Raw genomic sequence first — 24,626 nt, forward strand, 5'->3', positions numbered from 1 at the left:
ATCTTGGTTTCTTTTTCTAGTTTTCACATGCTAGCATTATGCCTCAATATTTAGTTGGCAAAAGATGTGGGGGAATAGCTTTCAAATCTGCTCAGTTGACAAACCTTTTCTCTCTTATTTGGCTAAATAAGGATTTTGAGCTCAAACTACTTAATGTCCCTATCTGCCAGCACACATGCATGATTTCAATTTTGTTTTGTCTTTAAATATACTTTAAAAGTGTTGGAAACTGCACTCATTTTTACTAAAATACAGGCCTTGAAGAAACACAGTGAGATCTAAGCTGTTTGTTGGAATTGATAATGGTGTTGCTTGGGAAATACTGAGACACGGAAAGACTATCTCCTTGTGCTGTCTGTGATGTTCAGAGGATGACAAGCCCCAGAGCTATTGGGTCTAAGACGACAACCCGTTCCAGGGCTGGAAAGCGTGCCCACTTTGCAGCTCACTTCTTCAATTGAGTCAGTGCTGGTTTCCAGACCACTTCTATTCTTTGATGTTAGAACCACCTTTCTTTGCTTCTTTTTGTAGTCCACCACGTAGTAAAGATGAACCAGATGATGACGGTTTTTATGTTCCTCCCAAAGAGGACTCCAAACCCCTAAAGAGGCCTCGAGAAGATGACGAGTAAGTGACCCAAGTGTTAGTGACTTGGGTATTTGCCTTCGGTTTAAGAAGAGAACTTTGGGGGAGCAGGTGGGATTTCGGGTCCTTCAGTTCAGACTGGTTCAGATGCAGGGCCTGCATGTGAGATCAGACTGTTTAAGCTGTTACTAGTTCTCTTGAGCAGGACAAGGATGGTATTTGTGCTGTCTGTAGAAAAAATATCATTACCTGCTTCTAGAGAGTATGTTGTGAGCTGTTGCAGTGCTAGTAAATAAAAATAAAGAAATAATCCAGCGGGTAAGTAGAAGAAAACCCCACAGACCAAGACTGTAAAACACAAATCTGAGCAAGTGAGGTGTTAAAGTTAGCTCAGTGGTTGCAGTAGTTTGTCAGGTGAGGAAATGACTGCACAGGAGGAAGAAAATGCACTGTCAGCCTGATTTCATTTTGCCTGTGCTGCTTCGCATGATTCCCCTTTAAAAGGATCTAAATAAATTTTGGGCTATGCTGAGGATTTTTGACTGTAAATCAAAAGAAAAATACATGTGATGTTTGTCCTCTATATAGTAGCCTGCACAGTAAAATAAATATATCATGTTGTGTTCTGTCGCCATCTCTGTATATCTAACTCTTTAGATATTATTATTATTATTATTATTATTATTATTATTATATTACCTTATTACCTGTCTGGAATTAAAGGCTTGGAAGAGTTTTTAAACCATAGTGGCATTCTGTTCCTATGTGATACTTCTCAGTTTCCAAGAGATGGATGTGACATCTTTTGTGTAATCACTGTAATCATTTATTGCTTTCTGTTAAGTTTTTATGACCTCCCATCTCATGCCTGCAATGGAAAGATTAAGAATTTGCCAGCAGTCAATTTTGCCATTGTTTAATCTAGTGGGGATGCGAAAAGTGGGTGTTGTGGGTGGGTCTCAGACTCATGGCCAAAAAAGGGGGGAAAAGAAGGGGGTACCAGTAAGATTTTTCTCTGATTTATGCTCTAATTGTTGGGCAGCCGCTTTTGAACTGGTTCTTCACTGAGGAAGATTTTTTGCTTCTGGTGTCCATGACTTCTGGAGGGGTATTCACAGTAATAGGTTGTTTTTTCTAGTTTTTTTTTTTTTAGGCTGTCTTGCTGGATAGCAATTATTCAGCCTTCAGAGAGGGGGAATAAATATATATTCTTTAGAGGTTAAACAAGCCAGCAGTATTGTGATTTTGTATGCACAGGCGCGTGTACGCACACACTTCATATATGTATGACTTTTGATCAGCTATTCTTTTCTCTCTCAGTGCTGAGTATAAACCCAAGAAAATCAAAACAGAAGACATCAAGAAGGCAAAGAAAAGGAAACAAGAGGAGGAAGAGGTAAAGTGAAAAACAAGTTTATTTCTGGGATCAAGAAAAGCAAGGCTGACAATTTGGTGTCGAATTCTGTAGAGCAGGGAATCTGATGCAAGGGGAAGGAGGCAGGGGCTGTGCAGCCAGTGCTGCTGTGCATGTCAAAAGCTGCATGTGGTAGATTCACCCCTGTGGTGTGAGTTCATGTCTGAGCCATAGTGTATACAAGTCAGGAGAACTCTTGTCTCCTCCTCTCAACACAGTGGATGGAGATGATGCCTCCCAGACATGAACTTGTAGCCTCTTCCGGGGAATTCACAATCCTTCTGCTAAGGATCCCTCAGAGGGCAGAGGAGCCTTACTAGCAACATCTGGTAACTGCACAGATGATGTAGCATAGTTCAGAGACAGAATTGCTGAAACCTAGATTAGCTGCTATAAAGCAGCTTAAAGCTTTTACATGGAGCCTAGGGTGGGAATCTCTTTGGAAAGAGACTTGGAGAACAGAAGCTGACCATAATTTGGGACTAATGAACTAGACTGCACATCTGCAAGTGAAGATATCCTATTGAAGCACATGCTGCAAGCAGCTCCTGGGAGCATGGTTAATTCCCTAGAGCTTAATAAGTCTCTGCAGTAAGCATCTACCAGTACATTCTCAGAAGCACCTCCACAGTGGAGTGTGTTCTGTATCACTTGCCAGAGTAGGCGTGCTATTGCAGATCAAGGAGGACATTTCTATAACTGGGCAATCATGTTACTGTGGCCCTGACTCACAGCTTAACAGGTGAGCCAGGGTAACTAGCTGACTGTGTGTGCTTAGCATGTCCCACTTGTGTAGTAAAAGAAGTTGGCTTAGAACTTTCAAGTGAGACCATCAGAGGACTTTGACTTAATAGGATGATCTAAGAGCACATTTATGTAGTTAGGCTGCAGTAATTCAGTTGTTCATGGTCAAACTAATATATCCCAAGAGAGGTCTTTTTAGTTTTAAATAATCTTTGGCGAGGGGGAGTAGCTTTGTCTAACAGTTCTTCCTCATTTTGCAGGACAACAAAGCCAAGAAAGCTAAGAGCAAAGATAAGAAAGTCCCTGAAGGGGACAAGAAAAAGAAGCCGAAAAAAGAAGAGGAACAAAAATGGAAATGGTAACTATATATCAACGCTACAGACTATTCCCTGTGCCTGGACTTTCCCTCTGTCACCTCCCATCCTGACTGATTAAGTAAACATATTTGGCTTTCTCGTTTCTTGATACGTAAGGATTTGTGTTCTGAATAATTAGCTTACTTTCTGGTAAGCTCTAAATATCTCATTCAATATATTCATCCTCTGAAATAAAAGTGAAATAGCTTTTTTGCTATACCTAAGACAAGAAATAAAAAGTTCCTTACCGTTGTTAGAACATGGAGGCTACCTGTAATGATCAGATCTGACATTCCTGTGCCCAGAACTTGCCCCTTGCTGACATTCATCAAAGCAATATGAAAACCTGTGGGTTAGGGTATCAGCAGGAATGTATAAATGCAGTAGATGTCTTAACTGGTATGGTTTTTAAAGCTAGATTATTGTAGTAAAGTGAGTGACCACCTTTTTTGAGTTGGATGTCAACTGCATGCCTCACAAAACTGCTCCTATCTCAGGTACAAGGATGAAAGTTGATTGAGTTGTTGACTAGCTAAGCTTGAATTGTTTGGAAATTAAATTTCGAAAAAAAATTTGAATGGGAAGCACTTTCTTTCCCGCACAGGATCCTAAAGTAACATCACTGAGTAAATGAAATTCTGCTTTCACTGACACTTGTAGTTTTAGAACCTTTTTTAAATAAATTTGAAACTTTGTTTCATGCAGGAGATAGGCCTGTGCTGCACCAATAGTGTTCTCTGTAAGAAACCAGTTGGATTTTCCTTTTTTAACTGTCCTCAGTAATGTAAACTAGTTTTACCCCTAAGTTTGCGGAGATGTGTGTATTTTGAATGCCTTAATACTTCCCTCAGTTTAATGCAGCAGGGCTTCAAGTGGAAACATGTTTTCCGTACTCCTCTGATCTCCTGTAGTGTATTTTTTTGAGCCCTTTCAGAGCTGGTGTTTTCTTCCCTCAGAAGAAACCGAGGCTGTTTTTAGTAGATCTGTAGTGTGAGGAAATGACTGCAATCTTCCAGATCCTTTTGGGTTCAGCCTCTTAACCTCCTTATTGCTTTTACTGAATCATATTTTAAAAACATTATGGAGGATTGTTTTTTTTATAGTCTTTAAATATTTCCCTTTGATTGCCACAGCTTCCTCACGTAGAACATTGGCACCTGCCTATTTTTATACCTGTATACTTTCATGTAAATCTAGTTTTCAAGCCCCTCGTTATAAAGATCCTGATTCTTTTTTCCTGAACAATTTGCTTCTTGATCCCTTTGACAACATTTTTATGTACTTTGACATAAAAAAAAAACAAAAAACAAAAAAAAAACCTGCTGGGACATGAAGAAATAGGAAGCTACAGAAGGTCCTTTTAGGCCTAATGATCTGTCTTCTTTTTGGTTTTGTCTCAGCAGCCCTTACTGGTTCTGTCTAAAACTTACTGTTCTGTTATCACAACTCCTTTTTATTGTAGTCCATATCCTTCAACAGCAAACCTTTACTGGCAAGCCATACAATTCTCCCCTCACCTGCCTTGGCAGCACAATCCCAGGTAGCTATGCTAAGCTGTGCAATTTGCGCTGACTGTTGAGAAAAACTGCCTTTGAAAGCATGTTTTGCAAAATCTGGCAGTGGGTAACTGCATCCTTCTGCTGATGTTCCTGTCATCCATCTGCAGCTTTGTATAGCGTGTCTTTGCTGGACAGGGTTTCATTTCCATGTAGCACTTCAATTGCATTTCTTTAGGGCATTTTATGTTCCATCTGAGTCAATTTTCTGAAAGTCTGATTTTGGGGGGGCTGCTTCCTCAAGTGCTTGTTGCCTTGAGTGCTTTAATCCCCGTGCATGGGAATGCTTGATGCTAGACATTCCCAAGGCATTGGCCTTGTTCATCACCATGTGGAGCTCCTTAGAGGTCATTTTCACACCCTGTCAGTGTGTGAAGAATGTGTGATCCAGAAGTATCTTATGAGCACTTTTCCCACTCTGTGCTATAAGAAGTTCATTTCCTTGAAATAACCATACACCTGAGGTATATTCTGGTCTCTTCTAAGAAACTTCTGTATTTTCATTCCACACAAAAAACCCTCACCAACTCTACCTTCTCAAGTCACCCTGGCATTCTTTAGGACAGGTTTTGTATGAGATTTAATCAAGAAACCTGTACCACTGATTAGGAGCACAGGAGATGGTATTGGGAGTCATCTGTGATCTTTTTGTGGTGAACTTTGATATCTCTGGGCTGCTGAACATGGGTTTAGAGATTACCACAGGGTTCTGATGTTTACTTGTAGCCTTCCCAATGGGCACAGCATGCTTCAGCTATCTGTTTAAACAGTTACCTTTCTAGTTCTCCTTTTGCATGTTTCCTTATTAAGAGAATAGAACAGAGAGAGGAATGGAATTTCCCATCAAGTAAATAGCAGAATGGTAAATTAAAAGAAAGAAAAAAAAAACTGAAAAAGCAGAAATGACAAATCTATCCTCTAAAGCAGTGGTTACTGCGAATGATCTCCTCCTTTTGTTTTACTGAAATAAAAATTTTCTGTGTTAGAACTTTTTTTTTCCTGACTAGGATGAGAAGTGGATGTTTGGGGAGGTTGGGTTTGTTTTGCTGTAAGGAGCTTCTGGGTGGAAGAACCTAGACCTATGTTTGACAAAATATTTATATTTTTAGCTTCCAATTAATTTAGAAAATAATCATTAGGAATGTAAATATTTGGGATCTAGACTTCAGATGTCAATATTACAAGTTCTTATCTCAGCATGGTTCACTCAAGCCTTCCTCCCAGCAAAGGACTGATATCAAGCAGACAGGTTCTTTGTACTGGCATGCGGGGTTTTGCACTTTGCCTTTAAAGATACTGCTACATTTGTTGTAAGAAAAGGTTGGGTCTAGCATTTTGTCAAAGATGATCACTTTTCTAGCTGTAGCAATGTGCTATGACCCATACAACTGTTGCTCTTCAGTGTCGCCTGCATGTCAACAATTTATGAAGCGTTTTGAGTACTTCTCCTTCTAGGAAAAGCTCTTTTCTCTATATAATGCCTGTCTTCTGTACAGTGACCCTCTTATCTAATTAGGAATGAAGTAATCAATATTTATTTGTGCGTCACACTTCCTGGGATGTATTCAGTACGTGCACGTCTTTTCTCAGCTGCTGTTACACCTAGGATGAAACTGCTCATAGGGCTGACGCTGGACTAAAAAGAATTGGCATAGGGAAGCTTAAGCTTTTTTTATTGTCATGGCTGTTCAACAGAGTTGTCTGGGCAGTTCAGAGACTGAGTGGTGACAAGTTGATGGTCTTCCAGTTAATTAAATGCTAAAGTAAAATAGCCTGTCTCAGCAGGGGATCCTGTGCTGGCAGTATGTAGCAGTAATGTTCTAGTGATCATGAAAGTGTGAAGGCAGGGAAGGAGTGTGGGGTCAGTGATTTGGGGACAGGGTACTGATAATTGGGGGAGGAACTGGCCTGGGGGGACCTCTTTTCTCTGCAGACATACTGATGACCCTCTGAGTTTATTTAATTGGAATATGGCATTGGTGGGCCCAACTTTGCCATGTTGTGATACCCAGTACATGATTTGCCAAATGTTATTATAGAGGTGCTTTAAGGGAAGTATATTTTTTTCCTTTGCTATTTTGCTTTCCTCCAAGTATGCTTTTATCACCTGAAGAATGGGTATGAAATTAAAATGACAGCGCAGGCTTTAGTATTTCAAACAGGTGGGTTCTTATTTAGGTCATAAATGGGCATCTGTTTCTTTATTATCTCTGCTCTTAATGGGATACCTGTCCACATCTGAAAGCAGCTGCATAACTTAGCTTAGCTTTGCTGAGCAGGCATCCTGGGCCTGATTGATGTTAGATCACAGCTGACTGGTTAGGTATGATCCTACTTGCTTTACAAGATTTGCTGCTTCATTTTTCTAAGTTCTCACCTTTTTCAGCTATGTGTTTTTGTGTTTATCTGAGGGGAGCAGCAAGTGGAAGATGACGACTCTGGTGTCATCAGATACCTGCAACCCAAGGTGTTCTGTTCATAGGTGTTGCTATGCTTTTCAAAAAAAAGGTGACACACTGTATTGAGTATTTGTGCTTCTTCTGTGTATGGCAAAATAATGGTTGCTTTCTGGTCTTATTTAACATATTCTTATAGCCATATAATACTAAATTGCTAAATTTTTTTGATTCATGTTACTGTCTCTTGAAGGTGGGAAGAAGAGCGCTACCCTGAAGGCATTAAGTGGAAGTTCCTAGAGCACAAAGGTCCTGTATTTGCGCCACCATATGAACCACTGCCTGAAAATGTCAAGTTTTACTATGATGGTGAGTTAATCTGGGTTTCTACTGGCTGAGACAAGAAATAAATATTTTCAGGGCATTGTGACATTCTTCTGGGGACTGGAGAGATGAGGAGGTGGTTTTGTTTCAGTGGTTGGCTTAAAAAGTTAGCAGCTAAGAAAAAGAAGGATCTGTAGAAGTAAGAGGAAAGCCTGCTGATTTCTGTTAATTTATTTGATATGGATGTGAACTTGTTCTCTCTCTATTATGATGGTAAACCTCTCAGCTTGCTAAACTATGTGTGTCATATACCTGAGTGTGGCAATGTATAGCTGGTGCAGTCTATAATTGTAGATAATCACTGGTTATCTTTAGGCTTGCTCTTTTTTCCTTCAATCTTATCAATTTTAACTTTCATCTGTGGTGAAATTCATGATCACTTGGTTGGCATGACTGGGATAAAAGACAATTAGATTTTAATACAGATGCTTAGGATCTTGTAGGATTGTATGGGGTCAGCGTGGTCCAAGAGCACAGCCCTTATGTGTAGCTTGAGGTCCCACTCACCAGCCATTGTGTGTGGTAGGACTAACTGGTGTGGGATTCTAATACACTGGGATGACTGGTTGTTAGAGGCTAATGTGGAAGGGATCATATGATGCGATGCCTGCTGGAGACTGAACTTGATGACCGATGTGTTTCCTTTTAGTCCTGTAATCTTGTTAAATGAAGGATCAAATTAACCTGGGATTGAATTAAGTGGGAGGTGTTTGAGTGGATGAAAACATAATTTTCAATGAAGGGGGCATCTGTGCATGGAACTATTCCAGAAGCAATGTGCTATGTTCATGTGAAATGGCATGTTTTTAAATACTGAGAAATAGGTGGAATTTTTTTTCAGTGATAATGTAGTGAGATAAACACATATCTTATTAAAGACTGTCTCTGAACAAGTAGCTCTGTGATCAAGGTTGTCTGGTTTCCTACAGACTTCTTTCTTGATGTTAAATGAAAGCTCGATACAAAGTTGATGGAAATTTTTCTTCTATTCAAGAGCATATAAGATCTCTCTCTCGATGTCTAGAGAAGGGGAGCGGTGAGTTTATGCTATAGCTCTCCCTTCAGTGCAGGCAGTAATAAGCTTCTCTCCTATCTAGCCATCTATTTCATAAAGTCTAGAGGAAGTGCAGGGTTTTTGCAGCCTCTGTCTCTGTGATTGAAATCAACCAATAAGCTCAAAAATTGTGTGTGTGTGCAGGGGGGATTCTCACAAACAAAGCAATCGTGTAAGCCTGCCTTGAGAAAGTAGGCTAAAAATCAAATGTCTGATTTACCCAGCAGCTGCTGAGAGCTGCTGTCTGTGCTCACAAGGCATTGTCTAATTTCAAGATTATCCTAGGATGATTTGTAGAGTCCAATAGTCACGCTGGGGCCAGCCAGCCAGCTGCCAGGCTGCTGCTCTCACTGGAGGAATCCATCCCTTGCCTCGTGATTGCGCTGCAGTAAGAGTGCCTGCTCCTATCTAACATAATGACTGCCTGAGCTATTGTTAGAGCTTACAACACCGGACTCGGAAGGGAGCTTGAAACGCCAAAGCCATCTATTAGGGCTTGGATATGTGCTCGAGGGACTGTGGTTAAACAAGCTACTACTCTTACCATAAAGGCGGCTTGAACTTGCATGCTTTTCGTAGATAGGGCAAGTTAAGAATATATGTGATGGTAGTTGCCTTTGAGTCATGGCAATGTGATCTCTTCTGCTAGTATGTCCCTTGGTTGCTCTCTGGTTTTCAGCTTTTAAGTCAGGTAACTAATGTTCAGTGCTCTGGAAAAATTCTCATCTCTTTTTTAAAAGATACAGCCTTATAACTGAGAGCCTTTTCAAACCTTTGGAAAAAGGAAATCAAATCCAATGAAATCTACTCTAAAACAATTAGATAAAGATGACTGGTGTGCATGTACTGCCGTTCAGCAAATTGGAAGCAACTTCAGTCGGTTTAGCCCTGTAGTGTGGTACTAACTGATAGCGCCTTTCAGGTTAGACTTGCAGCCTGGAAAAAGTGTTTCCCTTGCTGTCTCTTCCTTCCCCTGCTTCCTGTTTTAAGCAAACAAATGCTGTATTTTAGGTTGCAGTTTAAAAATTGGCAGGGTTACTGTTGGTTTAATTTATAATGTGGGGTATTTTCAGATCTTTAGGACCTTTTGCTAAGCTCTGTTTTACAAGGCTTTATAGATTTTAAAGCTTTATAGATAACGCATTTGCTATAATTTTGGAGATGATGTAACTTGTTTTTAAACATGTAGTAAATCAAAAGTACTGTAGCTTTTCTCAATAGCTTAGAATTAACTGCAGCACTTCTTCCATTGACTTTTTGTGCAGTAAAACAGACAGGTTAAAAAAAAAAATCCCCAGGTGCTGACTCTCTGCCAGCCTATTGGGAGTCTAAATATTCCTCGCAACTAGCTGTAGATGTGAGGTGCATGCAAAATCCTTCACAGAGATCACTGGCATCTCATGTGTCATTGGGAATGAGATTCGGACTGAAAAGGCATGCTCGATGCGAATGTTAGATGTTGAATCCACAGCACCCTCTTCTTCCCTTGTCTTCACAAAATCTTTTTCCTTGCAGCAATTTCACTTTGTACAGCAGTCTTGCAGATAAGCTGAAATGTGACATTCTTTGTTCATTGAAAGCTCAGTCTTAAATATGACTAGCTTTCAAGCATGATTTGGAGACACAGAAGTGCATTCCCATGATGAAGGCCTCAGACGATTAGCAGAATTCTGACACAGTTCCCAGCAGTGAAGGGGAATTTAATGTTTGGCATTGCTTTCAGCCTGTTTGTGGTGTATGTATAGTGAGGGCTGTTCCTGGCCAGAAATAGCTGAAGGCTAAAGGGATGTTCCAAAGCTGTGTATGTCTGTGGGTAGAAGAGAAATATGGAGATAGTAATTCATATGTCTGAGTTTTGGAATATGAAATATGATACAATTATTTGCCTCTTCCACCTCAAACAGGAGTATCTCCCCAGGCACATAGACATCACTGGGAGGTCTCAGCATAGGGCTTCCCTCAGGAGACCTTTTTCCCCTTCCTGCCCTGCATCTCTCTAACCTGTCTCACATTGGACTGGTATTGCTATTTCTAATGTTTGGGTTCCAGAAGAAACTTTTCAAAATGTTTCTGATGAAAGTCAAGCAGTTGTGCTCCTGTATTTTCTTTACCTGTCAAATTTGCCATCCCATATAACATCTGTGTGAAAAACTTTTCTGTGGGAAAAGTATAGTGTCCTTTAAGGTAATTACCATTGCTTCTTTCTGACTTCAATTCCTAAGTTTACCCTGTGTTTTAAAAAGAAAACCTCTCTTTGTAGGTAAAGTCATGAAGCTGAGCACCAAAGCAGAAGAAGTTGCCACATTCTTTGCAAAAATGCTTGATCATGAATACACTACAAAGGAGATCTTCAGGAAAAACTTTTTCAAAGACTGGAGAAAGGTATGTGTGTAGTCCTGGGCTGGAATGACTGCAGACATGACTGGTGTCTTCTCCATGCTCGGCAATGAAAAGGGACTGCTGTTCCACACACAGGAAGGTTAGCTTGTGTCAACTGAAAGCTGCCTCAGATCTTAGCTGTGAAATTTCCATTTTATCCTGAAGCTTCACCAGGAAGGGCCTTATCATAAATACCTTTTAAACCAATAAAGATCAGACTTTTCCAAATGACAGTTGCCTGTCATAGCCTTGTGGGGTATAGCTGATCTGATTCCTATATGCCTTGTTGAAGAGCCATCTTTATATTAGAAGGAAGCCTGTTCCAAAGACCTTCAGAGCCAGAACTTCACCTCAGTTGACTTACCATGCCATGAAATCAAACCTTTAAATCAGCTGACACAATTTTTTGAGACAGGTTTCCGGATTTCTTCACTATCCCTCAACAATCTCAGCCAGTGTTCAGTGGGAGAACACTTTGAGCGGTGCTGTGGCACTGCACAGTGGTTACAGAGATCAGATCGCTAGAAGACTAGTGTCCCGTGCGCTCTGCTGCTTGTCCTCTTCTTTTTGACCTTGGCTAGAGTCAGTGTATGCAAGAATATGGGGGCTTTGGGAAGTTTACTGTAAGAACCTATCTGTTGTTGCTGTTTAAACTGTCTGAGGCAGGGTATGCTCTGTTATGCATGTATGAAAACTTAAAGCACTGCTTTCTTTCTGCAAGGAAATGACCTCTGAAGAGAAGAGCACTATCACCAACCTCAGCAAGTGTGACTTCACCCACATGAGCCAGTATTTCAAAGCTCAGTCGGAAGCTAGGAAACAGATGTCCAAGGAGGAGAAACAGGTACTAGAGGGAATTGTAGGAGACTCCTTAAAATGCTTAGCTGGCGTGTAAACATCTTTGTGTAATTGTTCCTCTGCCTGCCTTGCCATTGTAAGTCAGCTTTTACTAACTTACAGAACTTTTGTGTTAATTCTTGGAATCTTTGCTGCATAGCTTAGGTAGGACAAAGTACTGTGTTTACACTTTGACTTGAAATTATATTGATAGCTCTAAGGCATCTATCCTGCTTAAGTAAATAAAGAGAATTGGAGCTGATACGTGCATGGGAGCATAGTTACTCATGTAGTAGCTACATCCCTGCCCTATAATGAGCACTGGCCACTCAGGTAAGCTGCTAATGATAGATTTTCATTTTGGCAGCTCCTTGGGTTTGGAGGGCAAAATCGGGGATGGTGGAAGGGATGCACTGAAGACATTTGTGAATAAAATATATGGAAAGCAAATTTTAAACATTAGGTCTCCATTTAATTCAATTTTGTCACTTAAAAAAGGAGTTTTTCCTGTTTACAGTGGCTTGTGAGGAGAATAGATAACTTTTGGATGAGTGTTTGGAGAGTCACTCCAATGAGAGCCACAAACTTACCCCATGTTCTCCGTTGGTCTTCTGCAATACTGCTGTAATTCTCCTTGAAGTGAGGCCCCCAGCTGCCTGGAAACCTGTCTTTGGGGGCAGATGGATCCCACCAGAGTAGAAAGCTTGTGTCTTAATGTTTCGTTTGCTAAACATGAGTGGGCCTTCCCCCAGTTCACACTGTGAACTGTGTTCCAGTGGAACAGAAGTGGCTTTTTCTGTTAGTTTCTTTAGCTGGTGCATCAGTGCTGTTTGTGGGTCAGATTCTTGATGATTTATTTGGGCTGCGATGATTTTATTTTTCCCAGCCTCTTTCTTTTGTATTATTAGAGTTCAAGCACAGAAGCATGCAGGGAAATTTCAGCACTTTTGTAGTTATGAGACCACTTCCAACTTCTGAAAACATTTGCTGACAGAGGCTTGACATGTCTTGAGCAGCAGTCTGGAGCCATTCCTCTGCCTGCTTTCTGAGTTCAAACGCAAGTGTGGGTGGTGTGTGTGTGTGGTTTGGGGTTTTTTTTGTTTGTTTTTAAACAAAAAGATGTGAAGTCCAGTGGACTTCAAGGGCTTACTCTGGGGCTGAAAATAAACTATAAAGCAACAGTACTGTGGTGGGACTGCTGCACTTAAAGTGCCCTTGTAACTGTGATATGTAGATAGAGGTGAATGAAGTGAATTCCACTCCAGAATCATAGCTATCTTCAACTGCCTTGGTCCGTTTCCCTCAAAGTTAAGATTTAAGTTTTTTGCATATTTTTTCCCTTTTTCCTGTTTGTTTTGCTGCTTACTTTTTATGAATGCTTTTCTGGACAGTCTGCACTTTGCTGTGTTTTGGGTACAGCATTTGGCATGATGGAGACCTGGTTTTGAGTCAGGTCTTCAGCATTAATTTAGTGCAAATATCAAGTGTTTCCTAAGTGTTGGCATGTAGAAATACGTAGTGATGTTGAGCGACCATATCATTTTTGCTTTTGGGTTTTCCCAGAAAATCAAAGACGAGAATGAGCGGCTATTGAAGGAGTATGGTTACTGTGTGATGGACAACCACAAGGAGAGGATTGCCAACTTCAAGATTGAACCCCCAGGTCTCTTCCGAGGACGTGGGAATCATCCCAAAATGGGCATGTTGAAGAGACGCATCATGCCAGAAGACATCATCATCAATTGCAGCAAGTGAGCTTTGGGTGCTTTGCACCTCTTTTTTTGCTTTCTAGTTAGCTGCTTTTTTAAAAATCCTGTATAGCTTGATATCCAAGCTCTTAGAAATAAATGTGTTGCTTATCTTAGACATGTGTATTGCAGAGACAAGACTACCATGGGCTTTATGTAGAGCTTTTTCAAGGTATTTTCCTCCCCATCCCTACTGCTTACATCTGCTGAAACTGTCTTTCCTGTTAGCATTGCCAAAAATGAATTTCCTTCTAAGTAGACTGTCCTATTTAATCTTCCTTGATGTCCAAGGCCAAGGTTTGGTGGACTTCTCCCCAGTCCTCTCCTGATAAGTGTAGCTATTGAAGCATCCACAAATCAGAGCTGGTGTTAGCACGTGTGTTCACATCTACAGTTTAATTCTTTAGCAGACATAGCAGTTACACTTCTGATCTTTGACTGTTCAGTTTGAGTCACTTGATCTCTTGCTTGTGCAAATATGCAGTTGCATTGCTTCAGTCTTCTTCCCTGTTCTTACCGCGTCTTGGTGTTCATTATTTCTCTCTCTTCTGTTACTGTGGAAGTCTCTTACAGGGTTTTTTGTTTTTTTTTCTTCCCTCTGTTTTCTAACTACGCAGGGATTCAAAGATCCCTGCTCCTCCACCAGGACACAAATGGAAAGAGGTCCGGCATGATAACAAGGTCACCTGGCTGGTTTCATGGACTGAGAACATCCAAGGTTCTATCAAATACATCATGTTGAACCCCAGTTCAAGAATTAAGGTAAAGATCTAGTTAAAAGATTTCTTATTGGTTGTGTCTCATGGAAGGAAATACAGATGTTGGCTAGAACAGTGATAAGGAGTAAAGCTGTCCTGCTATTTTATCTTCTACTGTTGACTGAAAATCGTAGGAAAGTCTCTGTGCTTCTGTTCCCCTTTGGAAGGAGGAAAAAAAAAAAAGAATGCAATTGCTGCATAGGAGAATAGTGGAAATCTGTTAAAAGTATATCTATTGAAAAGCATTATTGTATCATTCATAGCAGGAGTCTGTTACTCTCTAAACCTAAAAGGAAGCATTTTATCCCAAAACAGACTACTTCTGGTGGATGTTTTAACTACTTTTGGCCCTAACTTCCCGTACCCGATCATGTGCTGAAATTCTAACCATGGACTGCTAATTAATTACTGTGAAGTTAAAAATGTAGTCAGGTTACTGTCTGAGAAGACTGCAGAGTTCATGATAAGGGAAAACAAATCCTGTTGTGGGAGCAAGTAGCTGGTCAGTGATCAGTCCAATGAAAGAAATGATGAACTCTTTGGAAGACAAGAAGATTTCAGTTTGGGGGGTAAGATGTAAGTTCTTATGAAATCATTTAAGAAACTTCCTGGATTGGAAACAAGAAATTTGCCCTACAAGTGTGGAGGATCTTTGTCCTTGGGAATTCGTGGCTTTTTTGCTGTGACTTGAATATGTAATAATAATGATCTGTTGATGTTGCTTTTACATCTTATGTTTGTCTAATTACACAGCTGAAAACAGGCATCTGCATAAAGCAGAGGAAACCACTTTTATGTTGAGCATGGAATGCATAAAATGTCTTTTCTGTCTTTTTTTTTTTTTTTTTAAGCAGTGAAATCTTGGCACTTTTGTACAGTGAGACCATTCGCTGTACACAAACTTGACATGCCCCAAGAAGCAGGTTGGAGCTGGTCTTCTGCCTGTTTTCTGATGCTAACTGTATTCCAACTTTCTCTGCAGGGTGAGAAGGACTGGCAGAAGTACGAGACAGCTCGGAGGTTGAAGAAGTGCGTAGATAAAATTCGAAATCAATATCGAGAAGACTGGAAATCCAAAGAGATGAAAGTACGGCAGAGGGCTGTGGCACTGTACTTCATTGATAAAGTAAGGCTCGTTCCCCAGCATGCTCTCTTTCCTTTCATGTTCTGCTGGAAGTACTCAAGACTGCTGAGTGTCTGAATTAAGCCCAGTTGCTAAGGTATCCTGAGGCTTCCTGGTGGGCAGGCTCCTATCTCCCTTTCCTTCTCATTACCTGGAAATTCAAAGCAATAAACTATTGTACTGAACATGGCTATTTCAGGCAGCATTGTTTTTGCTCAGGCAAAATTCATGACCTCTTTCTAAAATCTCCCGGTTGGATTACTGGGAACTTTGTGTGGGCCTTTTGTTTCCAGCTGTTTCAGTTTTCCTGCTGGGAATTTCTGTTATTTTGTCACCTCTTAGTTTGGGGTCACAGTCATGATGTTCATAATTATGCTACTTGCTCTTCCCACAGCATAAAGACTGCAGTTGCATTGATGTATTTAAGCTATTCAAAACTGGTTCCCAGAGAGCTGTTGCCCTGCTACCATATGGCTTCTTGACCAGCCAAATTAAGTTTCTGTTCAAGATGGTTGGATTTAAATTAGGGAAGTTTGATTTGAATAATTGGGTTTCATATGAACACTTCAGGTTATCTTCAAAAATTAAAGATTGGTTTAGCCAGTACTGTTTAAACACTTTTTTTAGTGCAGCCTAGTACAGCCTTTAGATTATTTATGTGTGAGCCAGGGAAAGTGTCAAATGCTATTTAAATTGTATTTTTTCAGCTTACAAAAAAGTTCATCAGTTGCTCTTTATTATATCAGGTTGAACTCACGTGGAAATTGGTTTGATTAAAAAAGTTTCAAATGTTTTTTAAATGGATTTTCATTAATCGGAACTATCTTAAAGCTTGAGTTACTTAACAAGAGAAAGTTGGTAAAATATCTTGCATTAAACCTTACCTCAATTTTTGTTTAAGGGATTGTGGTAGATTGGCTTTTGGCTTTAGTGTAGGATTATTTAAAGCATGTTTAAAAAGAACTTAGAGGTTTTATTGATATCAGAATTTTTTAAATGTCAGTTTTAGCCACTCAAGTGCGTTTTCTCCATTTTTCTTTTCCATGGCCTTGGACATGCAAATTCCATTGCATTTCTTTGTGCCTCAAACTATTTTCATGCTTTCCTCAGTAACTAGCCTTTCATACCTCTCCTTTTCAAAGATGCTTTTTTTTAACAGTTTTCACGATCTCTGTTACCAGGATAGTTTGAAATGCTTACCTCTCTTTTCTTGGTTAAATGTAGCTTGCTCTGAGAGCTGGCAATGAAAAAGAAGAAGGAGAGACGGCTGACACTGTGGGCTGCTGCTCTCTCAGAGTAGAACATATCAAGCTGCATCCTGAACTGGATGGCCAGGAATACGTGGTTGAGTTTGACTTCCTCGGTAAAGACTCCATCCGATACTACAACAAAGTCCCCGTTGAGAAGAGGGTAAGGCATCTCCACAAACATATCCACAGATGCATTGCAGAAAAATGTGGTGGATCTAGTCTTAGCGGCAATAACTGGATGCTTTGTCAGTGATCAGATACCTAGTCAGAAAATAAGTCAACTAATGTTCTTCCACTTTTACTGGAAGTGTCTTCGGAAGGGGATAAGGCTGCTGTTGGTATGACATAACCCAGCACTGTGGTGTTTAGCCATTTTACTGCTCTTTCCTGTGGTCTCAGTGCCAAGAGCTGACATAGCATAATAGTAACAGTTAGGTTAAATGAGTTCTTTGGGTCTTGTTCTGGTCAGCAGAGTTGGTTTTGTCACCTGTAGGTGGTAGACTTCTAGGCACAAATGGCAAATAATAGCATAAAAGGCTTTGAATTACAACATTGAATGACACTGTTGTTAGAGTAGCAGTTAGGAGATTCAGGCTTGCATGATACTAACTTCTCTATCAGGGTGTTTTTGTTTGTGTTGGAGCTGTGACCTTGATGCGATAGGTCCTGATCCTGGATACTCCAGAGCATACAGTAGATAGGTCTGACTTACGAGCATGGGTATCTACTAACCAAGACTTCTTTCCTAGGCGACATTATTTCCTTTATTTTTATCCTCCATCAGTTTCACATCTGCTGTGATGGGAAGCCCATCCATCAGTGTCAACTGGAGGATTCTGTCCAGAAAGACTTTGTTTTTGTGGGTGTAACCAAGCTTTGCAGCTGGTCCACAGCTCTGCATTTAGCACCATGTTAAATACTGCGTGTATAATACTGCACTAATTGTGATGACAAACAGCAGTAAATGTTGACCTCTTGGGGAACAAAATAAATGAAAGAAAAACTATGGCCACTAGAGAAATGAGTGTGTGCTGGAATTCTTGTTGTCCCTTTTTTAAAGGAAAAAAATATTTTTTTTTTCCTGTTTAAATTTATTGACATTGGTCCCTTGGTGTTTCCTCTTCAGTACTTACAATGAAATTGATTATTGTGGAGCTAGGAATCTTTGTATATTAGGTGTCTCTGTAGAAGAAGAATGTGTGTTGATGAGAAGCTGGGAATTGGGGATTTGGAAAACAGAGAGCTTGGATTTGTGATCACTGTGTAATCAAGAGGCTTTGATTATTCCTCCTACCCCAGTGAAACTTGCTTGCGGTGGAATTGTATGAAACAACACAGCAGTGAGAAGGGCTGGCTTTTGTTTGCTTCTCTGCATGGAAAATGGCTCACAGGTTTCTTTGGAGTAATGCTGGAGAGTAAGGGGAAAACACTAGCTTTTTGGGGTCTTTTTCTCTGTTAGGCAGCTAAGCCAGAGCAGAAGCAGGTCTCTTGCCATCTTATCTAGAGGTTGAGGATACATGGCATTAAATGCCCAAGACTCCTGTTGCTGAGGAGGAACCTTCAGCACAAGTGTTATCTTCAGAGATAAGTGTTTGCCTGTTGGGAAGCTGCATTCAGCTTCTTCCTCACTGCTGCCTGAAAGCAGGTTTAAACCGGCATGTTGGAAGGGAGACCTCCGTAGGTGTTGCTGCTTCCCAGCACTGTCCAGTCTGTGTGCCTTAGATGTGGGGTTTCTTTTCTTGCAGGTGTTTAAGAATCTTCAGCTGTTCATGGAGAACAAGCAGCCAGAGGACGACCTCTTTGATCGCCTCAATGTAAGCACATAATGGTGAGGGAGGAGGGTGGCGGAGCACTGTGGACATGCTCACTCTGAACCAGGCAATAGCTGCCACCCTGTTCCAGAAGTGATCTCTGTGGCATTTTTTTCCAGAGCTGGCCTGGGTGGTCTGGAGGCAGTGAGTTGCTCTCCAGCTGGTGTCCATATTGTTCACTGTGCCTGCAGGCTCCTGAAGTGATGGGCTTTGCTCCTGGGGAACCTGATTGGCTCTGACTTAGGGAGGTTTCTTTTCAGAGTCCAAAGATGATTGTGTGAGGTGACATTTTTTCAGATGCTGTCCCTAACTGTATGTTTGGCTCTGTGGGAGCACTGTGGTGGTTCAGACACCTCTGCTGGGGTGAGACAGGCCCATTTCCACCTAGTGGGACCCAAAAGCACCACACTGGAAAAAGGGTTTTTTTGGCCATACATGGTACTTGACACTGGTCTAACCCTTTTTGTTTCTTTGTTCACTTTTCCTGTGGTTTCAGTGAAGATGTGGCCATTGGGTGTCAGGTTTGAGTATGCTAGTCAGGTTCTAGCTGTGAGCTGCATGCCTTCGTCAGCAGTGTGTCCAGGAACTTCACAGATGCTGTGGTTGATTCTGGTGCTAACTGTCACCTGCTTTCTGCTTCCTTAGACCAGTATCTTAAATAAACATCTTCAAGACCTTATGGAGGGACTGACAGCCAAGGTATTCCGTACTTACAATGCCTCCATCACGCTACAGCAGCAGCTCAAGGAGCTCACTAACCGTAAGTCCTGTCTCTGCAACTGTGGTGGGTCTGGGGGAATGGATCTCATCCTGCAATACAGACGTGGCTTCTTTGGCTTAGTGTCAAGTAATCAGTCTCTATAATATTTCCTGTTTGCTCTTCTCCCAGTGTAAATGTCAAACAGCTGAGGTCTGATCAAAAATCTACTTCAAGACAATATTTTGGAGGTGGTTGAGGAGCCCAGCACTGGGGTAGTGCAGAGTTGACTGGCGAGCACACCAAAGTGTGTGTAGTAGGACATGCCTGGTCTTTACCAAATCTCTCATTTGTTTCCTGTTAATTGTAAAATGCTATAGGTGGCGGGCAACGCCTGCTTCTGTAACATCCCCATGTTTCCTGGCTGCTCATTCACAATCCCCATGTTGAGCACTGGTAATTTGTACTTTGATCAGCTTTACAAAGCAGGCACATCCCTTCCTGTTTGTGGAGGGGCCTGTGAAGCTCAACAGTGTCTTGAGTTGTGTGGTCCTACTGTCCCCTGCTCTGAGCACAGATGTGCTTCTCCTTTTTCTGGTGAGTGGCAAATGCTGCCTTTATTGCTATCGAAGGAAGCAGTCCACAAGGAGTTAGGGTCCAGGGTGGAAGTAGCCAGGCTCTTCTTAATGCTGTGATTAGAGTGTAGCACTGAGATTGGCCTGTCAGAAGGGAAAGTCATTTCACCAGTGAGTGGGAGCTGACAAAGTGAGTGGGACGATGGCTGGGGCTGTTAAGCCCCAGAGGACACCACTTGTTCACCTTCTCTTTGTAATTCACAGCGGATGACAACATCCCAGCGAAGATCCTTTCCTATAACCGTGCCAACAGAGCGGTTGCCATTTTGTGTAACCACCAGAGGGCTCCACCGAAGACCTTCGAGAAGTCCATGATGAATCTGCAGAGCAAGGTACCCTCACCCTGGCTTTTTGGTTGCAGCAGGGTTCAAAGTTCTGCATCCAGGAACTTGCATTTCCTTTACTTGGGGTAAAATGGAAGGGGAGCCAGCGTTTCCCTGTCAGGATTTGGTTAGTGCTGTATCAGAAATGGGCCTGTTTGGAGAGGAGGACTCTGGAAGCATAGTATTGAGCTCAAAGTGTTGCCTTTCAGTCTGAGTCGTCATTTATTCATGGAGACCAAGACCAGACCCTTTTTAGCTGCCCTTCATTTGACAGATGACTGGGCAGCGCGTTCTGCTGCTATTAAAACTTAAGAGCTGCAGTCTGTAGCTCTGACTTGTGTCCCCATAAAGAAACGGGAGTGGGCATCCACTCCTGTTACAAGAATCCCAGGCCACTGTCAGTGCAGGCTGTGTACGTGGTACATTATGCCCCTCTGACCTGACCTCTTCCTTTGCAGATTGTTTCTGGTGAAGGCCATGAGGTGCAAAAGGGCTAGGTCTGTTCCTGGTCTGGTTTTAGAATAACCTTCACAATAAGGACTTTTGGTTTGGCACTGCAGTGACCCCTGCTTCTGTAACACCTAACATGGCTGCCTCCACCCTAGATCTTAGAGCTTGGGGGAAGTTTAAGGGGAATAATTGAAGGAGCTGCAAAATACTAAATCTCCCTGAATCCTAAGCTTACCAAAAGAGAGCTGCCTGAACTCTTATCAGCTTTCAATGTGTAAGATTTGGGACAAGAACTGATGCCCACTGAGGGAACAAGGATGGTCCTTCTGTGGTACCATCAGGGAGCTAGTACTGGTGGGAGACAGTGAAGACAGACAAGCAGGCTGCACAGGCTCTTGGCCAGTCCCAGGCCATGCCAATCCCTTCCCCTGCTTGGATGCAGCTCTGTGAGAAGGCTGCGAGTGGCTTTCTCCCAGCTGCCACTGTGTCTTTGGAGCTGTCTGGGGCCCTGTTTCTTCAAGGGAACACTTCCCTGCACTAGACCCCACAGCACATTGAAAGGCCAATGGCCTCATTGTTTCGTAGAAGTGGTTCTGAGCCCTGTTAGCTTCTGATCATGGTCATAGACTCAGTTGCTGGGTCATGCTGCACAGGGGTGACAGCCACAGTTGTCTGCGGGTTGTTCACAGTGCTGCCCTTTGGTTTTGCCTCTCCTAGATTGATGCCAAGAAGGAGCAGTTAGCTGATGCCAGGAGAGAACTGAAAAGCGCCAAAGCTGATGCCAAGGTCCGGAGGGATGAGAAGTCTAAAAAGTAAGGCTGGTGTTACTAGGCTGTGCAATGCTCCCAGTACTGTCAGCTCCAGTGGTCCTTCAGCACTGTCTTCTGCTTCCCTAGCCTGTGATCCAAGAGAGCTGGGAAGACTTCTTCAGGCTTTCTGGTCCCCTCTTTGCCCTATGTGTGAAGAAGTGGCCTTCAAGCTGAGGAGCATAGAGTGGCCCGACACTGCAGCTCCTGATGTGGTCACTAGCATCAGTCTCTGCTGTGTCTTTCAGCCCTCTGAGCTGAGCACCAGCCAGTGGCATAGTAACCACCCTGCTACCCAGGACCAAGCAAAGTAATGGATCAAGCAAAGTGCAGCATCCCCATCTTTATGGGGAGTCAGGAAGCTGGGAACTAGAAAATGCAAATGCACTTCTCAGTCCTACTCTGCACTATCTGAAGCCCAGGGCTGCAGGCATTGTACACAGACCGTGTCTGTGCTCTGCAGAATAGACAGGGGGTACTGAGTTAAGGGAGTTCTGAAGGTGGAACTGCAGCATGACTATTAAAGAGGAATAAGATGGGCTGTTTTTGAAGTGTGTGTAGTGTCAGTGCTTCAGTTGAGGCTGTTGCTTCCAACCCCTTAAAACAAAACTCCAGCTCAGGAGCTCTGCTCTGCCTTTGACTATGTCAGTTTTTAATTGCATGTGCTGCGTGGTTTGTGTCACCATACATGTTGACGTGGCTGCCTTCTGTGGCTGGTCACATTGCTTACCTTGAGCAGGGTCCCTCTGGGTTCCTGCAGTGCAGTAGCCTCAGCCTCAGCAAGGCATCAGGGATTAAACATTTTGTTTCTTCCCCACCCCAGGACAGTGGAGAGCAAGAAGAAGGCTGTGCAGAGGATTGAGGAGCAGCTGATGAAGCTTGAGGTTCAGGCTACAGATAGGGAGGAGAACAAGCAGATTGCCTTGGGCACCTCCAAACTCAACTATCTGGATCCCAGGATCTCTGTTGCTTGGTAAGTGTCTGCCTAGGGCGTGCTGGAGGGAACCACTCCTTCACCTGTGTCTTGTTCCCCAGTTAACAAAGGCTGTGGCTGAGAGCAGTGGCCCTCTGCTGTGAGAGGTCAGTCTCTGTGGCAGACACTCTTCTGAGGATGACTCTCTCATCCCTTATATTTGCAAGTAGTTTACAGTAGTTTTAAATGACTCTCTTGAGGCAAGTGTCCTGTGTCAGTCAAAACTAGCACTGCTCTGGGAGGCGATGGGTCAGGAAATCTGCAGGGGTCTAATGGTGAAGTAGCTGGTCCTGTTCAGCCGAGTAACATCTCCTGATGGAGCATGAGTAGAGCTGGAAGGCGCTGAGGGAGAGTGGGACAGCAAGGGGTTGGACACCTGTGCCATGTTGACTCTTAACCAGTGTCTCTTCTTCTGCAGGTGTAAGAAGTGGGGAATCCCTATAGAGAAGATTTATAACAAAACCCAACGAGAGAAATTTGCCTGGGCTATCGACATGGCAGAGGAAGACTATGAATTTTAACCTGTTTTTAATGAGCTGAATTTTATGGGAAAAAAGGGGGAGTAGCCTGGTTTTTAGGGAGATTGATAAACTGTGAGCCTTACTTGTCCTTGGATGCTGGGGAAGGGGGAGGAAAGGGGCAAGTGAGCATCAGATAAAACCGCCAACATCTTGGAGAAAGAGTAACCTGGAAATCTCTTAAAGGAGCTGAGCCAGTTGTCCTATGGACAACTTATTTAAAAATGTTTCAGAGATCCAAATTCTAGCTGTCTGGTTTGTGTGGTTTTTTTTCCTCTTGAAGCAGGGCAAGTGGATGGGGGATTTGTCAACCTTCCGCCAGGCAAATTCACCATCACACTGAGAGCGTGGGAATCTTTAGCTACTGTATACAAAATCCAATTATATTGGTGCGTTTTTACAGTTAGGGTTTTGCAATAACTTCTATATTTTAATAGAAAATGGACTCCTTATCCCCTGCCCTTCCCTTCCCCCTCCCACCCCATTTCAGAACTTAACAAGCCAATAAAATTTAAGAAACCCAACGCACCTATTACAGCCGTCACTGTTGTCATGGAAATACCCAAATCTTTTTTTTTGTCACTTGAAACAGTCGTGGCATTGGAACATGAATTACAAAAATCCACTGCATCTGTTCAAAGCAAAGCGTGATGGGAAATCGGCCTCCTGACTTGAGTGTTCCTTTTTAAATGTGAATTTTTATTTCTTTTAATTATTTTAAAATATTTAAGCAGTTTTTTCTTCTTGATCTTAAAGATCGTGTAGATTTGGGGAGCGGGTGGGGGGAGGGGGTTGTGTGGTGGGGAGATGAATGTGGAATTTGAAGACAAGTGAAAATGGCAACAAATGGCATTCCCATCACCCTTTGTTCTGAGCACGCTCTGTATACTTCAAGAATATCTACCTTTTAGGTTTGTCAGACTGTTTTACCTTTTTTCCCCCCTTTTTTTCTAAGCCCCACTCCCCTCTTTTACTTGAAAGATTTTATTGTGTAAAAAGAAGTTTCACAGGTCAATAAATTTCGATGGAAATGAGCATTGGTCCAAAAAGGAAAAATAATCCAGATTTTAGGGCTTTTATTTTTTCTTTTGTAATTGTGTAAAAAAATTTTAAAAAATTAAAAAGCAGAATTTTAATGTGAAACCTTTTTTTGCTATAATCATTAGTTTTAGAGGCATTGTTAGCGTAGTGTGTGTGCGAAGACCATTTCCTGCAGCCTTTCCTCAACAAGTATCTTCTATTTTTATCATGAATTCCCTTTTAATCAACTGTAGGTTATTTAAAATAAATTCCTACAACTTAACTGAGTGTTGGTGTCTGTGTGTTTTTTCAGCTCAGAGCAGCAGGTTGTGAGGCCCCCGATTCTTTTCCTAGTTCAGGAGTTTGGGAGGGCTGGTGCCCTGTTGTGGACACCGGAGGGAGGGGACTCAGCCCTCGCGTTTCTACAGACTCCTACCAGTGTGCGCTACCTCCAGGGCAAGACCCCTGAGCCTTCCTCCTCTGAGCAGAGCTGGTGCAGAAGATGCTGTCAAGAGCCAGGTGTGCTGGGAGTTGACCCAGCAGCGTGTCCCCGCTGTGGATGAGTTTGATGGGGTTTCATAACGATGCCAGGGATCTAAGATGAAGTGTCTGGCCATGACTGGCCTTGGGAAGCAATTACACTTTCTCTAGTGGCTGAAAGCATTTGCTGTCATATTTTGAGTAATCTTCCATCGGTGCTCGCCTTGTGTGTGGGGTCATGGTGGCTCAGCAGCAGTCTCCTCTCTGGTGTGACGCTGTTGTGTGTGCGGTTGTGTAGCTGGACCCATCACAGCGCAGGGCACTTTGGA

The 24,626-nt window shown here is 42.3% G+C and overlaps 1 protein-coding gene across 1 annotated transcript in view; it reads left to right on the forward strand.

Annotated features, from left to right (window-relative positions):
• The window catches only part of TOP1 (DNA topoisomerase I), a 69,471-nt gene extending 45,366 nt beyond the window's left edge, over positions 1 to 24,105 (forward strand). Inside the window, exons 6-21 of the mRNA XM_026093000.2 lie at positions 532 to 627; positions 1,906 to 1,981; positions 3,004 to 3,101; positions 7,305 to 7,420; positions 10,750 to 10,871; positions 11,590 to 11,712; positions 13,269 to 13,456; positions 14,071 to 14,215; positions 15,194 to 15,337; positions 16,559 to 16,744; positions 18,330 to 18,398; positions 19,041 to 19,155; positions 19,932 to 20,059; positions 21,218 to 21,312; positions 22,130 to 22,279; positions 22,698 to 24,105. Of these exons, the coding sequence (XP_025948785.1) occupies positions 532 to 627; positions 1,906 to 1,981; positions 3,004 to 3,101; positions 7,305 to 7,420; positions 10,750 to 10,871; positions 11,590 to 11,712; positions 13,269 to 13,456; positions 14,071 to 14,215; positions 15,194 to 15,337; positions 16,559 to 16,744; positions 18,330 to 18,398; positions 19,041 to 19,155; positions 19,932 to 20,059; positions 21,218 to 21,312; positions 22,130 to 22,279; positions 22,698 to 22,800 (1,954 nt within the window). The 3' untranslated portion in view covers positions 22,801 to 24,105. The remainder of the gene's footprint in view (positions 1 to 531; positions 628 to 1,905; positions 1,982 to 3,003; positions 3,102 to 7,304; positions 7,421 to 10,749; positions 10,872 to 11,589; positions 11,713 to 13,268; positions 13,457 to 14,070; positions 14,216 to 15,193; positions 15,338 to 16,558; positions 16,745 to 18,329; positions 18,399 to 19,040; positions 19,156 to 19,931; positions 20,060 to 21,217; positions 21,313 to 22,129; positions 22,280 to 22,697) is intronic.
• The last annotated feature ends 521 nt before the right edge of the window (positions 24,106 to 24,626 follow it).

This window comes from Dromaius novaehollandiae, chromosome 16 (genome assembly GCF_036370855.1).
Source record: "Dromaius novaehollandiae isolate bDroNov1 chromosome 16, bDroNov1.hap1, whole genome shotgun sequence".
In the NCBI taxonomy this organism is placed as follows: domain Eukaryota; kingdom Metazoa; phylum Chordata; class Aves; order Casuariiformes; family Dromaiidae; genus Dromaius; species Dromaius novaehollandiae.